This window comes from Monodelphis domestica, chromosome 6 (assembly GCF_027887165.1).
Source record: "Monodelphis domestica isolate mMonDom1 chromosome 6, mMonDom1.pri, whole genome shotgun sequence".
Lineage (NCBI taxonomy): Eukaryota > Metazoa > Chordata > Mammalia > Didelphimorphia > Didelphidae > Monodelphis > Monodelphis domestica.
The window spans coordinates 252469150-252486713 of NC_077232.1; the positions used below are offsets into that span (position 1 = coordinate 252469150).

Genomic DNA, 17564 nt, shown 5'->3' on the forward strand with positions numbered 1-17564 from the left:
TAGGGGTGCAGATTTGCACTTGATGACCTTGAGGGATCTTTACCACTCCAGATTTCCACGAGAAAGTCCTTACAAGGCTGTTTGTTGCAATGGATGCCTCTGAAACGACCACCGCAATGATCATCATCTTCAGATTGTGTGCTTGCTTTCTGGTGTGAGCACTTATGGTGGTATATTGTTATTGATGATATATTTAGAAGTATCACCTTATGCTAAGGAGGGAAAACAATGGTAACTCTCAGAACGTGAACTAAGAAGCTGAAGTGAAATCATTTTCATGGCCAGCATGGATGGTGCAGTCAGAAAAATCTGAAAATAAACTAGATTCGCCCTGTAGTAAGGGTGAGAGTTCAGCTGCTAGTCAGAGTAGCACTGACTGTAAACACTGATCCTCCTGGCCTTGAGGTTCATGCAAGAATGTCTGTTTATGACCCAAATTAGCTGTCTACTGCAACTTCACCTTAAAATATTCATGCAGCTCATCCTGAAAGTCCATGACTTCATGCATTTGGGAAGCTAGAAAGTGGCCTTTAAGGTGCCTCAAAAGCCTCCTCCTTTTCTTTTACTGAGACACAGAGAAGGTATGCATTATCCAAGACTAGTGACCAAGCTTAGTTAGTGATGGTGCTGAGAAGAGAAATCTAGGCTCCTGACTTCCATGCGATGTTTTCCCAAACTCTTTCCTGTTAGATATGCCCCCATGCTTTCTTTCTCAGAGCATGTTTCGGACACAAAATCCTGTTTAGCATTTTGGGAATTGAATTGAAGCATTAGATGAAAAAAGAATCTTCTAAAAATGTTCATATTTATTTTTTATGAAATGAATGTCTCTCAGACTTTCCTAAGCTTGTTGTCTTATTCCTTTTGCCTTAGGAGGACTGTCTTGACTCAACAGATAGCCTATGAGTTATATGCCCCTATTTTCTCTTGTCTATTCTATCCAGAATCCCAGTAACATATTAGTGGAAATGAGAAAATTCTTAGATTTCAATCTCCTGTTTTGAAAATTCCTTCTTCTAATTCTGTTTTGGTTCTCACTTTGTAATCATTTACTTAAAGGTAAGAGCTTTTTAAAAAGGCAGGGAAGGGAAGCAGCTAGGTAGCACAGTGAATAGAGCACCAGGCCTGGAGTCCAGAAGTCCCAGGGTCAAATCTGGCCTCAGATGCATTGTAGCTGCATGACCCTGGGCAAGTCACTTAACCCCAGTATACAGAGTATCAATTCTAAGATAGGAAGTAAGGGTTTTAAAAAATAGTTGTAATAATTTACTTACAATATTGTTCCAATGACCATAATCAAAGAAGCACTTCTGCCTTAGTCAATGGTCTTAATTTATTGGTTTATACCTATAACTCTATCTACATAGATAGATATACTTGATGTCAATAGGTTTTTGTTAGACCCTTACCTTCCATCTTAGAATCAATACTATCTATTGGTTCCAAAACAGAAGAGTAGTAAGGGCTAGACAATGGGGGTTAAGTGACTTGCCCAGGGTCACCCAGCTAGGAAGTATCAGAGGCCAAATTTGAACCCAGGACCTCCTGTCTCTAGACCTGACTCTCAATCTTCTGAGCCACCTAGTTGCTCCCTTTCAATAGGTTATACAAAATCCTTCACTGTTGAGTCAGTGGGTTAGATTCCTTCCTCTTTTTGATAGGTGAAGTAAAAGAATGAGGATTTTTTTTAAGTGGTAACATTTTTAGAGATAATTTTCATGGAAACTGTCATAATTGAATTCTGTGAATTTTCCCTCCTCCACAAAATTCTTTAAATATAATTCTTTTACTCAGTTTAAGGATTCATGGAGATCAATAGAAAAACTCAAATATGTTGATACTCTTTTAAATCCATCACTTAGTAATTACTTTGACCATGAATTAGGCAATTTATTATGAGGCACTCAATATTCTGGTCAAATAGTTCAAACAGAGACAGCCTTGGTTCTATCAAAGTTTTTAGTCCACTTAAACCAAATAAACTAAAACTGAAGGACATTTATCATCAGAATATAATTAAAAGGAAAAAAATGTGCTGCATTCACTGAAAGCACAGCGGTGGTAGGTAGCATCCCTTGATTTCATGACAAAATTTTCCATATTACAGATGTTTAAGATTTCACATGTACATTTTGGCAACTTGGCCAATAATGGATGATTTCATAAATGGATCAACACCATGCCTTCTTAGTTGAAAGCAATCAAAAGTCTCTTTCTAATAAAATTGCCTTTTGTTTAAACCTGACAATTAAAGTTCTGGGTTGCTAATAATCTGTAGACCAGGTTTTAAGGGAACTTGATCTTTTTGTACGTTCACACACTTAAGCATAGCCAATAGAAGGCTGTATGTCCATTTTGGGGCTGATGGGCATTTGAAAAACTAGTTTGCATCTAGATGATGGTTCAAGGTGTTTCTACAGTATAGTATGTGAATGCTTAATTATTCCTTCTTTGGAAGAGAACTCAAGATCTGAGAAGTACCTTATATCTTGGAAGAAGCGAAGTTTAGCAACTTTGAAAAATTATTTCCATCCTTCTCTATGTAGCTTGGATTCCTTTGGAATTTTCACTCTAGTTTAGTGAATAGGACGTTAGATAGTATCAGGAAAATTTCCAAAACATTGGTAATTACCAAACATTGCCTTTTTAAAGAAGGATAGTGAAATCTCCATTTTGATGGCTCCTGATAAATCTGCATAAAACTAGGAGGCTTCCCAAAAAGTCCTCTTTCTCTCTTCTCATCTCTGCCTCTTTTCATCTCTTTTTCCTCTATAGCCATGCATATTTTCTTTGCACATGTACACATACATACTATTTTTTACATTTCACATGAAAATACATTTTTGCCATGCTTTTTTTGAAGGTTCCATTTAATTTTGTGGAGCTCTTGTTATCTTTCTGAGCTCTCCTGGGAGCAGGAAAAAAAGGAGAGAGTGATTAGTAGGGTGTGGTATAAGAGATTATGATTTTACTTATTTTATTATCATTCCAAACCTCTCTAATTAATTCAAAGAAAAATAAGACATAATGGATAGAGTATTGGACTTGAAGTCAGGAAGAAATGGGTTCAAAAGCCACCTCAGATATTTACCATGTGATTCAACACAAATGAATTAACTTCTCTGTGCCTCAGTTTCCTCTTCTGTAAAATGGGGATAATAATAGCATCTGTCTCACCAGGTTGATGTGAAGACCAAATGAAATGATGTCTGAAAAGTGCTTCTCAGAAATTGCAGTTGTTTATTCTTGAGTTAATTATTGCAATTACACCTGCCATGGGGGTAAAAGAATGCATAGGGATGAACGGAACATTTTCCAGACACACAAAAGTCCTGGTGCTTTTCATTTGCTTTCTCAATTGACTTCATTCAGTACCATTAAGTTTCCATTTTCTATTTCCCCTAGTGAGTATTTGTGTGAACAGATTCAGCTAAATTTCTCTGCTTCCACAACCAATCCAGTGACAGTATGAGAGGAAGAAAAATGTATTTGTGACTGCATAAGTGCAAATACTTAGATAAATCACATCTATACAGTATATAACTCTTGTTTTTTCTAACACATCTGTGGTGTAGAGGAGTAGTTTATATATTATTAGTTGATCATTGTTTGAAAATGGCATCCTACATCAAATTTGACCATTTACTATATATAAACATCATATATCATGCTATTTATAAATAGAATGTAGATAGCACAGTGGGTAGGGCACTGGGCTTGTTATTAAGAAGGCATCTTCCTGAAGTCAAATCTAGCCTCAGACAGTTATTATTAGCTGTGTGATGCTGGCCAAGTCACTTCACCCTTGTTTGCCTCAGTTTCTTCATCTGTAAAATGAAATGGAGAAGGAAATGGCGAATCACTCTAGTATCTTTGCCAAGAAGAACTCCAAATGGGGTCACAAAGAATTGGACACAACTGAAACGATTAAAGTTTTACTAATAAAGTGACTTTAATGACTACTTATTACTTGGTAAAACTAATAGCAATAAAAATAAAAAGTTGTAGAATTAGAGGTAGGGCTTTCAAATGGGACCTTTAGCACATGTTTGAAATAAGCAGGAACTTTTAAAAGCATTTAAAGTAAACAAATCTCTACACTATCCTATCTTTAAGAGGGGGGTCAAATTAACTTTTCTTTTGCTTACTGACTTTCTCTCACCATTATTCTCATCTCTCTCCTTTTCTCTCCCTCTCTCTTTCTTCCTCTAATCTTTCTCTCCCTCTCTTTCCCCCCAATCTCTCCCCTTTCTCTCTCTCTCTCTCCCTCTCCCTCCCCACTCCATCCCTGGCTTTGTACCTCTCTATCTCTCTTTGTCTCTGTCATTCTGTCTCAGTCTCCTTGAATAATATAAGGGAGGAGAGAGAGAGAGAAATTGAGATGTTTTTATCTCTGGTCTTTCTCCTTCTATTGATTTAATATCACATATATCATATGTAAATGACATGATGAATTCCCTGTTTTCCAGGGTAAGAAAAAGAAGAGGAAGAGAGAAAAACTACAGGAATCCACATCAGGTATGTCCAGAGTGACTTTTCATATTCAGTTCACATGCTTCTAAAACCCTGTGCTCAGAATGACATGCATTCTTTCTAAATGCTGCCATATTCTAGAGTGCCAAGTTGTTGTTCTTCTCTTTTCCTTCCTTTTGAATCTAAGAGATTTCTTTTAATGTGATCATGTGAAGATGCATTAAAACCCCCTTTACCTTGGAATCCTAGGTACTAACCGTGTTTGAACTCTTAATTCTTTGCTTCTATTGCTTGGCTGTGTTCTCTTTGCTTTTACCCAAACTGTCCTTTTCCATTTGCATAAGTTCTCAAAGATTTTTTATTATATGTTTAACATAGGCTGTAATAGACTACATCCCCTCGAAGTATTTTTCATAGTTTCTGATGTCATTTAATGTAAAACAAAAGGAGAAGTTCATCTTGCTGGTAGACAGGCTTAAGGCATCAGTGAGGTCTTGTTCCACCTCCCCTGCCCCCTTTCCCTTCATTAAAAAACATTTCCACTGCTTATATGACACGAATAAAAATGGCTGACATTAGAACCACAGAAAGCAAAAGCAAGCCTTCTACATGATGCTATAGCGTGCTACATATTTGGAATGTACAAAAAACCCATCTTCAATGAATCTTTGTTAAAGGACACAATTTTCTCCAGGTACAGGTCCAAGAATGACAGCTGCCTACATCTGAAGCATGGTAAGAATGTCTCTCTAGCCTTCCCGCCGAATTGAGTTATAAAATAAGCCTTTGCTTACGAACGTCCTTGCCGACACCAATTCCATTCTGGTTGATTATTTTTTAAACAAGCAAAAACAAAACCAAGTCCTTGGCATTGAGGACGTTTCAAGAATGGATTCTCTTTGTCTTTCTTCTCATTTTTCTCCTTTCTCCCTTGTAACTGCCCTCAACCACACCTCCCTCCCCTCAGCCCACCAACCATGCCTCACTGACGGGCTTGCCTCAAGTCTGTCTGTTTAACGAGCATCTTGCCTTCCCAAGGGGGACATGGCTTCTGCTTTCTGAACCCTTTCAGCCAGCATGGGGGAAGGCAATCAATTCTTGATTGGAATGGAGCACCATTCAGTCAAGGAATCCCTATTCCTGCAAGGTTTCAGACTTTTCTCAGTTAAGTGAGTGTTGACACTTAAAAATCAATTTGTTTCTCAAGGAAAAGATAGATATTCCCTTTTGCCATCCTAAGTCATAAATTTTTGAATGGATGAATTTTTCTCTCCTAGTAATCGTTGCTTGTTTCATTTGCATATTTTAGAGATATCATATATTAACTTAATTCCTTTTTATCTTAAATGCTTCTTCTATGATCACAACACAACCAGCTCATTTAGTGAGTGTTCTCCAATGACCCTAATCCTGTTATCATCATGAGCTAGGCTTCATCTTTGCTTATGGATGTCAATTCACACCATGTCTCACTGTTTCAATCTTCAGACCCCGCCCCAGGAAACCCCTTAAAACTAAGCAGTTATTCTCCTGGGTTTCATTGGGTTTTTTTTTCCCTAAAAAGTCTAGTCGGTTGACTTTAGTGGGAGCTCCATACCCAAGGAAGATAATAAAATGTTCTCCATTGCAATTAGCTTTTAAGAAAAAAATTATTTATTTAGAATATTTTTCCATGGTTACATGATTCAAGGTTTTTCACACCTCTCTTCCCAACCCCCTCCTGAAGCTGACAAGCAATTCCACTGGGTTATACATGTATCATTGTTCAAAACCTATTTCCATATTATTCATATTTGTAATAGAGTTATCTTTTAACATCAAATCCCCAATCACATCCCCATCAAACCACATGATCAATCATATGTTTTTTCTTCTGCATTTCTACTCCCACAGTTCTTTCTCTGGATGTGGATAGCATTCTTTCTCAAAAGTCCCTCTGGATTATCCTGGATCATTGCATTGCTACTAGTAGAAAAGTCTGTTACATTTGATTATGCCACAGTGTATCAGTTTATGTGTATAATGTTCTCCTGGTTCTGCTCCTTTTGCTCTGCATCAGTTCTTGGAGGTCTTTCCGGTTCACTTAGAAATCCTCCAGTTCAGTCCTTTGAACACAATAATATTCCATCACCATCAGATACCAAAATTTGTTCAGTCATTCCCCAACCTCCTCTTTTTCCAATATTTTGCCCCACAAAGAATGTGGCTATAAATATTTTTGTACAAATCTTTTTACTTATGATCTCTTTGGGGTACAAACTCAGCAGTGCTATGGCTGGATCAAAGGGCAGACAGTCTTTTAGCGCCCTTTAGGCATAGTTCCAAATTGCCCTCCAGAATGGTTGGGTCAATTCACAGCTCCATCAGCAATGCATTAATGTCCCTACTTTGCTGCATCTCCTCCAACATTTATCACTTTCCTTTGCTGCCATTGGAATTCACTTTTTAATGAGATTCACACAGTTATTACCAAAGTAAACTCTTGACCAGAATAATGTCAATGACTATTTTCATCTTTAATCACTCATATTTTTTGCATATTCCCACTTCTTTTGAAAGGAAGGGGTTGGAAGGATGTGAGCTCTAATGGTCACAATTGAAATTTTCCAGGTATCTCTAATTCCATCAAAAGTTCACTTAAGCTGTGATTAGTATGAATGGTAAATCCCCTACAGAGTGTTCATATTATTCCAATTTGCAGTGCACATTTCCACTGGACTAGAATCAATTGCCATATTTTATATAATTATAACTTTCAATGGTACAAATTCAAATTAAGCAAACACTTTAGGGAATTTGTTATTCGCTCAAATCAAGGCAGCTATAGGAACTGTAGGGGTCTTGACTTTTGTAAGAAGAGACTCAAAACTCATGGATGATCAGCCAGACTTCTGATATTTTGGGTTTCTCCACAAATAAAAATTGCCCCTTCTTCCCACCAAAAGCATGGATATTTTCCTTCCTGAGGTCAGCTTTTGGGTACTCTTATCATTTGGAATGCCCATCCATAAACACTATAATAAAAAAAATGGCAAGCCTTGGTACATAGCTCCATTAAATCATATGTTATCTGATTACACAGCCTGGTTTTTAGAAGCATGTGACTGAGCAAAGTGGACACAGCCTAACATGCCAAACACATAAACTTAAGGTCCAGATGTTGTTAATATCTCTGAATAAAATATGATGACGTGTGTAACCCCAATGACTCCTGTTCTCTTCATGTAAGGATAAGACTGTTCAGATTGTCATGATGGGTGAAGAAGCTTCATGGTTTGAGGGAGAGCAAAGTGAAAGTTGGTGTGACCAGATTGTAGACAATAATGGCAATTAAGATCGGAAAGATAGGTTTGGGCCAGGTTGTGTAGAGTTTTAGAAGCTAAACAGGCATTTGCTTAGTCCTTGAGGCAATAGGAAATCCAATGGAATTGTTTGAATAGAGAAGTCATGTGGTCAGAACAATTGAGGAATATTATTACTCTGGCAGCAGTATTTTTTAGAATGGGCTGGAATGGAGGACATGAGAGGATTCCTCCACTGAATAGGAAATGTAAATATGTGAGGCTAGAGGATCTTTTACCGTCCTTTCTAATGCCCTCCTGTGGACCTTCCATGGTTCCATGATATCTTCTTTGAAATATAATGGCCAGAACTAATAGTTTGCATTTTGTGGGTTATTGAGAGCAGAGTCACCTCCAGCTTTCTCTAGCTCTAAAGTCTTCAGGGATGCCCGAACTCACTGGATCATTTTAGGTCTTGGTCATAGCACACCTGCAATGCTCAGCTCCTTATTACCACTGCATAATTTTGCACTAAAGAGAGGTTTTTAAATCGAGAACATGAGCACATAGACTGTAGGGAAATATGTAGCTCAAATAAACACATCATTCTATCAAACTGACTTATATATAATGAAAATAGAAACCCTGACAATAATCAAATGCTACAACATGCATGGTACTAATAGATCAGTACATCCAATAGGACTTGCCTAAACATGAGGCCACATGAACTTTCCATCTCCTAAGAGAGAGAATCAGACAGACCCAAAAAAAAAAAAAAAGAAGAAGAAACAAATTTCTAAAAGAATAGCCTTCCTATCTACATTTCCCCACAGCAAAGTTGGTAGCACTCTCAGGCTACTCTATTGTTCTCTCTTTGGCTAAATAGCCAGTTAAAGTCATTCCTAGTACTTCTGGTCAAACACTTCCAGTCCTGGACCTTCCTATAGTCACCAAATGCTATACTTCAATTCTGCCTCCTTTCAACTTCCTATTGGTACCTCTGCCAGGAAGGAATCCTTATGAATCCAAGGGTTTTGACCTCATTAAGAAACTCTGTGGGAAACTAGGTGGTAAGTGGATAGAGAACTCATCTTCCCGAGTTCAAATGTGTCCTCAGACTTTAACTGTATGATCTTAGGAAAGTCACTTAACCCTGTTAGCCTCTTTCCTCATCTGTAAAATGAATTGGAGAGGAAATGGCAAACCACTCCAATATCTTGCCAAGAAAACCCCAAATAAGTCTTGGTTTCAGATGTGGCCTCAGACACTTCCTAATCATGTGACCCTGGGCAACTCATTTAATCTCGATTGCTTAGTCCTTATCACTCTTCTGCTTTGAAACCAATACTGAGTATTGATTCCAAGACAGAAGGTAAGCATTTAAAAGAGAGAGAGAGAGAGAGAGAGAGAGAGAGAGAGAGAGAGAGAGAGAGAGAGAGAGAGAGAGAGGGAGGGAGGGAGGGAGGGAGGAAGGAAAGAAAGAAAGAAAGAAAGGAAGGAAGGAAGGAAGGAAGGAAGGAAGGAAGGAAGGAAGGAAGGAAGGAAGGAAGGAAGGAAGGAAGGAAGGAAGGAAGGAAGGAAGGAAGGAAGGAACAAAGAAAAAAGATAGGACCCACCTCCTTACTCCTGACCCTTAGTTGGAGTGAGGTTGGAGAGAGAATGTATTCCCTTACTGCCTCCTCCCACAAGTACAGGATGTGATTTATCACATAAAATATTACCTAGCCAGGGTGGAAATGAGAACACCCTAAAACACATTCAAGACTGTGAAATCACACTGTGTAAAAGCAGGATAATGTTTGTTTTCAGTTCCCTTCTTGGGCAAAGCAGTCCATTAGGCCCTGGGAACAAAATGAGAAGGATGTCACTAAGTGCATATAGAACACATGGGATAGGATTCATGTCCCTAACTGAAACAGAAATTATTCTTCCTGCCTTGCCACTACATTTCGGATCCTTTGCTTCTTCCTAGACTCTTGTAGAGACTAACAAAAGATTTGCTTCTTCTAGCTTCTAGCCCGACATAGGTTATAGTTAGCATTGCTGTTGTGTCCAGTGGGATCTTGAAACTCTTTCTGCACTCTCTTCAAGGACAAATCTTCTGGTATGTCTGCTGTCCCCTACTCCCCCCCCCCCAATCATCTTCTATGGACCTGGGATTTGCTACACCCCCCAGTCTGCTTGGTTCTCTTGTGCTTTGCTTTGATCCCTTCCGACCAGGATGAAGAAGGCACTTTCCTAGTTGATCCCAAAAGATTCTTTCCCTGAACCTCAGGATGCTCTGCCTTGGACCTTCAACTTTCCTCCATACTTAAAAAAAATCCATCATCCAAGTCTTCTGGAAGGTTGGTTTTACTGCCTAATCCTGGCTTGTTCCTTTCTAATATGAAGTTGGTTGGGTAACCTAGTGTTAAGGCTAAGTGGCTCCTCCAATAAGCTAAATTTCTCTATTGATTGTTTGAAATTTAGCATCTGGCCTAGTCTCCTTTTTGATGCTCTTGTCTAAATGGAGGGCACCATTTTTCTTTGGAGTGATAAGTGAATCATATCAGCTGCCCCTGATTTCCCCTTATTATTAAATTTGTAGCTTTATGTCATGTTTTCTTAGTTCTACTCATTTCTCTGTTCATTATCCCATGTAAGTTCTTACCAAGTTTTAAAAAATGAACCTACTTATAGTTTCTTATGGCACAATAGTATTCCATTACAATCATATACCACAGTTTGGTTAGCCATTCCCCATTGATAGGCAGCCCTTCAATTGCCAGTTCTTTGCTACCACATAGAAAGCTGCTATAAATATTTTGGAACATATCCTTTCCCTTTTCCCTGGAGATCATTTAATCTAACCTCATTTTATATCTGAGGAAACTGAAGCCCCAAAGAATTAAATGACTTTTGCTAAGTTCCACAAATAGCAAAGATAGCCAAGAATCAAATCCATGCCTTCAGATTTTGAGGCCAATGTTTTCTCCATTATACTAGTCTACTTTAAAATTTTAATTTTTAAAAATGAATATAAAAGTCTATTTTTTTCTGCTTCCCTGTTGGAAAACAACCTTCATAACAAATATTTTATCTTGTAATAAGATATAAAATGAGTTTTAAGTACATTTTTTTGCCCATCTTATTTTTTAAAAATCATTTTACACCATTTTCAAAAAGCCCTAAAATGCACATTGAGTTTCAGATATGATTCCAAACAAATGAAAGAGGAGATTCATTTCTTCATGCACATAATCAAAAATGGCATATGGAAAAATATCATAAATTATAAAGAGCAATATGACCACTATTTTGTGTTTGAAGGAATGACTTCAGATGGTGTAATTCAGATCATTAAAGATGTATTTATGACCAGCAGTAGGGTTTCCATCTCTCTCTCTCTCTCTCTCTCTCTCTTTCTCTCTCTCTCTCTCTCTCTCTCTCTCTCACACACACACACACACACCACAGAAAAGCCCAGATTAATTAGTGCTTAGAGAATGGAGAATTCAGGTCAAGTGACTTTTCTTCTTGCTTCAGGGTTTTTTGTTTTGAATGTTTCAAAATCCTCCTAAAATATATTAACACATTTTCTCACACGATTCACTCATCATATGGGATTTCTTTGATGGCTAAAGACATTGCAGTTCAATGGGGCCATGATTCTGTTAGTATATAGCACTTCAAATGTAGTAAATTAAAAGAAATCTTGTTGAATAAACACAGATCCTGGAATGCCTTCTAAAAATGGTAGCCCACCCCCCAAAAATAGTTAATTCCAATCAATTGGACTCCAGTGAATCATGGTCCCTTATTCCTATCCATTCTCACCTACTCTCAATATCTGTGAAGTTACTACTCTCCAAAATCTCACTTTTAGAGAATATATATATATATGCACATATATATGTGCATGTTTATATATGTTTATATCCCCAGTCACATAATGTGAAGAATGAAGCAAGTAGGGACTCATACTTCCCGTTATCAGAATCATCCAGTTATTTTAAGTGTTAATATTCACACTCTGCCCTTTTGGAGGAGAGGAAGGCATCTAGAAAGTTTATTACATGTCTGGTTGTTGTATATTCAGCACCATTGCCTCTTGTTCTGTAGGTCAGGAAATTAAAAGATAGGGAGGTACAGTGTGCAGCATTTTTTGTCCATGATGGTAGAGGAAGAACTAATCAACCCTACTGGCAAATCTTCCAGTTTATTAACCTAAGATATCTCCCAAAGTTTCTTGTTATTCATGATTATGTGAACCAACATTAAAGTATCTTTGTTTATTAACTTGTAAATGAGCAAAATGCCTTAATATTTAAGATCATAAAAGTTGGATTGCTCCCATCAAAAATTATTGAGAATATCTAGTTATTATTTTATTCTTTCTCTTGCTACGTGCTTTGGTCTCGCTATCAATGCATTTGTAAAGAAGTGACCTGACAAGTAAAAAGAGTACGAGATTAAGAATCAGAGGAATTCAGTAAAATTCTTGGTATGATGCTTATTACCTGTGTGATTTTATGTAGGTACTAGGCCTCTGGGTCTTAAATTTTCTAATCTTTAAATCAAAGGGATTGATTTAGAGTTCCTCTGAAGTTTCTTCCAGCCTTCAGTCTATGAATTTGTAGTCTCTGAAACTCTCTGGAGGAAATGTGGTTTGTTGGGTCATTTTCAATACATAAAATGTCTTATAATGTTAAATTCTCTCAGGACATTTACATAATGCTTTGAATTGTTGAGAAACACATCATATGATTTTATTATTTGCTTTTCACTGAACAATAACCACATTTTTTGAGTTGCTTAGGATATACCCTCAAATCTGGAAACTCAGTACCTGGAAAAGTTTAAATATAATTGATTAGCATTGGTTTCAGTGGCAAAAACTCATAAAATTGCTTCCCAATACTCTTTCTTTAAAATAAGTTGTATGGGGAAAGCTAGGTGGCACAGTGGATAGAGAACCAGACTTAGAGTAGAAAAGACCTGGGTTTAAATCTGGCCTCAGACACTTCCTAGCTGTGTGGTCCTAGGCAAGAAACTTTCCCTTTTTTGGCCAGCTCTTCCCTTTCTGTCTTGGGGTTTTTCCTAAGTCAGAAAGTAAGGGTTTAAAAAAACAACTAAATAAAATAAGGTAAGCTGCAGAATATTAGTCACATCTAATGTTGTCATAAACGCCATGTAAATAGAATCTTAAAAACAATGTATGTAAGGCTAATCTTAATCGTCGAATAATTCTAAGATCAAAGAACATTTCTAGAAAAGGATTTTTCCCCTCCTCTGCACATATGGCTTGGTGTAGTGTTTGGCACATAAGAGATGCTTAGTAAATACTTATCAGTCGATTGATATGTTCACTTCCTACCACCCTTCCTACATGTTGGACTTTTATGTTGTTTACATATGTAGTTATACCTTATTAGGATCTGTGACTTCACTAAGGTAAAACTAAAGTACTTCCTTCCCTGATCCATATTGCAACCCCAACCATCATAGTAGATGGTCTGCATGAATTACAGTGGATGAAAAAATTCCTCACCAGCTCTTCAGCATGCAAGTGCACTCTTCGGAAAACTTTGGAATTGTGAGGACAGGCGGGACAATTTGTACTCATTCTTGTGTGAATGTAACCCCAACCATAGAACATTCCCATCACTCTGGAGTGTAATAATGGAATGATGACCATTTACAAGGAAATTGACTATCTTGGGGCACCAAAGTCATGTCAATGAGCTCGTGTTTTGGCTTCACTGGTTGGCTGTTGCCTTTCAAAGAGATCAAAAAATGACATCTCTCTGTTGGGGAGTCAACATACAGTGTGTCCAACAATGGCTGATCAGACCAATATCAGCTCTGTGGTAGCCAATAGCTCTCTCACAGGTTGGGCACACATAGCCAGTATGAGCATTCAAGATGGAGATGTCTCCAATTTTGTGCATCTCACATTTTTTTGAGCTACTAAAATTTTGCTTTGCCCAAGGAGCACAGTGCCCTCTTTGGCGTGGGCACAGACAGTCCTGTGCCAGTGTCTTCTGTGTCTCACCAAATGATAGAAGAGCTCTTCTGAGAGACCTTAAGAGTGCTTTCCTTGTATGATGACCAAGCCATTGGCATTATACTCTCTGTAGTAAAGTTCATATCATGAAGAGTTTATAAGATCATAGATTTTGGAGCTAGAAGAGACTCTAAGGGCCCTTGGGTTCACCTCCTTCATTTTACAAATGAGAGAACTGAGACTCAGAGAAATAAATGGATTTTTCAGGGATGTGAAGATACTGTTAGAAGCAAGACACGAACTCATTCCAGGAGTTCCAGGACTCCAAGTCCAGGGTAGAGTCTTATCCATGGCCCGACTCTACCTATCCAAAATAGCAATAGGTCCCAAGAAATGCAAAGGCAATATGATGTAGTAAAAAAGACAAAAGACAAAACTGAGCCAAAGGGTGATTTGGATCCCAGCACTGCCATTCCCCCCCCCCTTTTTTTTTCAAGGAAGAAAAATCTGCCTTCCTTTTTTTCTTTTCCTTCCCATTGAAAAAATAAAGAAAACACAACCCTTATAACAAATATGTATAGTCAAGTGAAACAAATTCCTCCATTTCTGCCATTATGTTATTATTATTTTGGATCTAAATCACTTTTACTTCTAGGGTTTTCTGTAAAACGAAGGGCCAAACTGGAACAGTAGTTCTCAGCTGGGGATCTGTGAACCTTCTTAGTATTTATTTTGACAATTATATGAAATAGAACAGGTTTCCTTTGTCATCCTGTGTGTTTTCTTTGTGCATTTGAAACCATGATTTCAAGAAGGGTTCCTTAGGCTCCACTGGCCAGCCAAAGGGGCTCAGGACCCAAAAACAGTTAAGAGCCCCTGGATTCATAAATAAACTCTAAAATCCCTTCCTGTTTGAAAATTCTCTTATTATCTTTATTCAAGAAGGTGAAGGCATTAGCTTTTCTCTCTGATGCAGTTTACCATGAAAATCAGAACAGAAGGTTTATCCTTGTAGCTGGGTGTTAAGGTGACCATTTTCTCTCATGTCAATATGCTGAGGGAATGCCATTCTGGTGAATCTGGAAATGGGTGGTACCATGTTAAATGAAAACAATATCAGCTCAGCCTCAACACTCAACTTGTCTTTATTTTAAATGCATGTTATTGGTGTCTTTTGTCTTTATGTCATAGTCATTTCTCACAGCCCTTTACATCAAACTATCTTTTGTGACAAAGAATTCAATATTCTAGTCATTATTAAGTACTATATTGGCTCTGTAGATAAAGAATTAGGCCTGGAGTCAAGAAGACCTGAGTGCAAATCCAGCCTTGCACACCTACTAGCTGGGTGACAATTGACCAATCACTTAACTTCTCTCTGCCTCAGTTTCCTCAATGGTAAAATGGGGGATAATAATAGTACATACCTCTTGGGGTTGTAAGGATCAAATGAGAGAATATCTGTAAAGTTCCTAGGACCTGACACATAGTAGGTGCTTAATAAATGGTTCTTTCCTTAAGCACCTACTATGTGCTACCATTGTGCTACATGCTGGGGATACAAAAAAAAATTTTTATACAGATTTTTTTGAAAGCAAAACAATCTCAGTTTTCTATTACTAGGAAGATTCTCTGATGTGATAAAACAATAGCAACTTGTCAATGTTTTTGCAAATGTTTATTTGGAAATATTTAGAATCTCAGCATCTGCTAGGTATCACCAGTCAAATTCCAATAAAGATCTTTGCTTCATTGTCACTTTATCTCTGCAGGCTAAGAATAAATGGTGAGAAGAAACAATTTTTAAGTTATAAAGAGTGAGCCAACCTCACTGATTAAAGAAAATATAACTTTACAAACTGGGTAGTTATTTTAGGTTTACCAAAAAGAACCTTAACTTCCCTAATTAAGAATAACCAAGCATTTTAGTTTAATGGCTTTGATTTTCTGATATTTAAAAACAGGATTAAGGATAAAAAACAAGCTGTCATTATTCCGTCCTGGCTATTAAGGAAAAACAAAAGCAAGGATGAAAAAATTCTATTTTTGGCCCTCTGGGCCTTATCTTGGAGAGTTGCTAAAGTAAATAATGTTCAAGGCTTTCACCCTTCTCTTCCCCCCTTTACTATATAAAAACTGTTGCTTTTGTTTCTTGGTGGCCCAGAGGTTTGTGTGAGGTGTGCCAACAGAGCAGAGGATGTTAATTGTGTCATGCCCTGGCTATGGCCCTGAAGTAGTTCCCTGCTTGTGGCCAAAAGATAGAGGCGATCATTTTTAGGAGCCTTTTTTCCACCCAGGATGCCCTGTATCCCTGAGGGTTTTCCTGACATGGGAATCTGATCAGTCTTTAGAATGCTCCTGGCCCTCAATTCAATGAACTTAGCCCCACTCTTAGAGACAAGGGCCGTGCTTCGGGAGAGAGAATGCTGGATTTGGCATCAGAAAACTCAGGTTAGCATCCCAGCTCTGCTGCACCCAACCTATGTGACTTTGTTTACCTCTCTGAGCAGCAATTAAGAATCCTAGCTTCCACTTATATCTCACTCTAAGGTTTGCAAAGCACTGTACCTATGTTAACTCATTTGATCATCACAAAAAACCTGGGAGGTAGGAGCAATTATTCTCCCTGTTTTACAGATGAGGAAACTTGAGGCAAATAGAGTTGTGTGACTTGCCTAAGGTCACCCAGCTAGTCGTGTCTGAGGCCATATTTGAACTCAGGTGTTTCTGATTCCAGGCTCAGCACTCTATCCATTGTGCCACCTCCCTGCTGGAAGATGATTCTTTAATTGCCCCACCTCCCTCCCATTCTTGGTTCTGTCTCACAGGACCCAATAAGCATAGCCACCAATGGCAAGTCTTATACAATGATGCATTATAGTGACTTCTCTTTTGATCATAGCCACCATGATACTTACAAACAACTCGAGATATTTTTGAAGAAATAGGAAAGAAAGCAGCCATTAATTTGATTTATTTATGCTTTTATCTTATGAAATACCACTATTAATTAGGAGGGTTTTATAGGGAAACAACACAGATGGATTAACATATAAATATTTGGTTTTATTTAACAATTTAATAATTACTTTCATTGCAACACTTCTCAAAGCCTGAAATCTGATTGACTCCAAGACCAAAAACATGGCAAGAGCAGCAAGATTACAAAATTACAACTCACTTTCCAGTCTTTAATCAGTACAGTGTAACCAGTCTGTTGAGAGTCACTGTGGATAGATACAAAGAAAGATGAACAAACAGCATAGTAAGATCTGAGTTCAAAGCCCACCTCTGGGCACAGGATGTCTATGTAACACTGGACACATCATTGAACCCCTCAGCTATCTGGACATATCTTAAAACAGAGATTCCTGGGGGCAGCTGGATAGCTCAGTGGATTGAGAGCCAGGCCTAGAGACGGGAGGTCCTAGGTTCAAATCTGGCCTCAGACACTTCCCAGCTGTGTGACCCTGGGCAAGTCACTTGACCCCCATTGCCTAGCCCTTACCACTCTTCTGCCTTGGAGCCAATACACAGTATTGACTCCAAGATGTAAGGTAAGGGTTTAAAAAAACAAACAAACAAAAACCCAGAGATTCCTAATTTTTTTTCTGTTTCTGTTCTTGATCCCTTTGGCAGTTTGGTGAAATCTATGAACTCTTCAGAATAATGCTTTTATTTAAACATTTTTTAAAATGATGTTTTTGATAATAAATTATGTCAGGTTACAAAGGAAATCAATTATATTTAAATATGTGAATTTTCATAATATTTATAAATATAAACACAATTAAATGTAATTATTTAAAATTTTTAACAAG

General features: G+C 37.8%; 1 protein-coding gene across 12 annotated transcripts in view; it reads left to right on the forward strand.

The window, feature by feature from the left end:
- Positions 1-17564, forward strand: part of LEF1 (lymphoid enhancer binding factor 1) — a 176618-nt gene that overhangs the window by 146201 nt on the left and 12853 nt on the right. For 7 of the 12 annotated variants that reach the window (XM_007495821.3, XM_056803101.1, XM_007495820.3 and 4 more), the window contains one exon: positions 4470-4518. In XM_007495821.3, the coding sequence (XP_007495883.1) occupies positions 4470-4518 (49 nt within the window). Of the gene's footprint in view, positions 1-4469; positions 4519-5167; positions 5209-6366; positions 9159-17564 lie in introns of those variants that run through there. The other 5 variants (XM_056803102.1, XM_007495824.3, XM_003341378.4 and 2 more) reach the window with 2 other exon arrangements.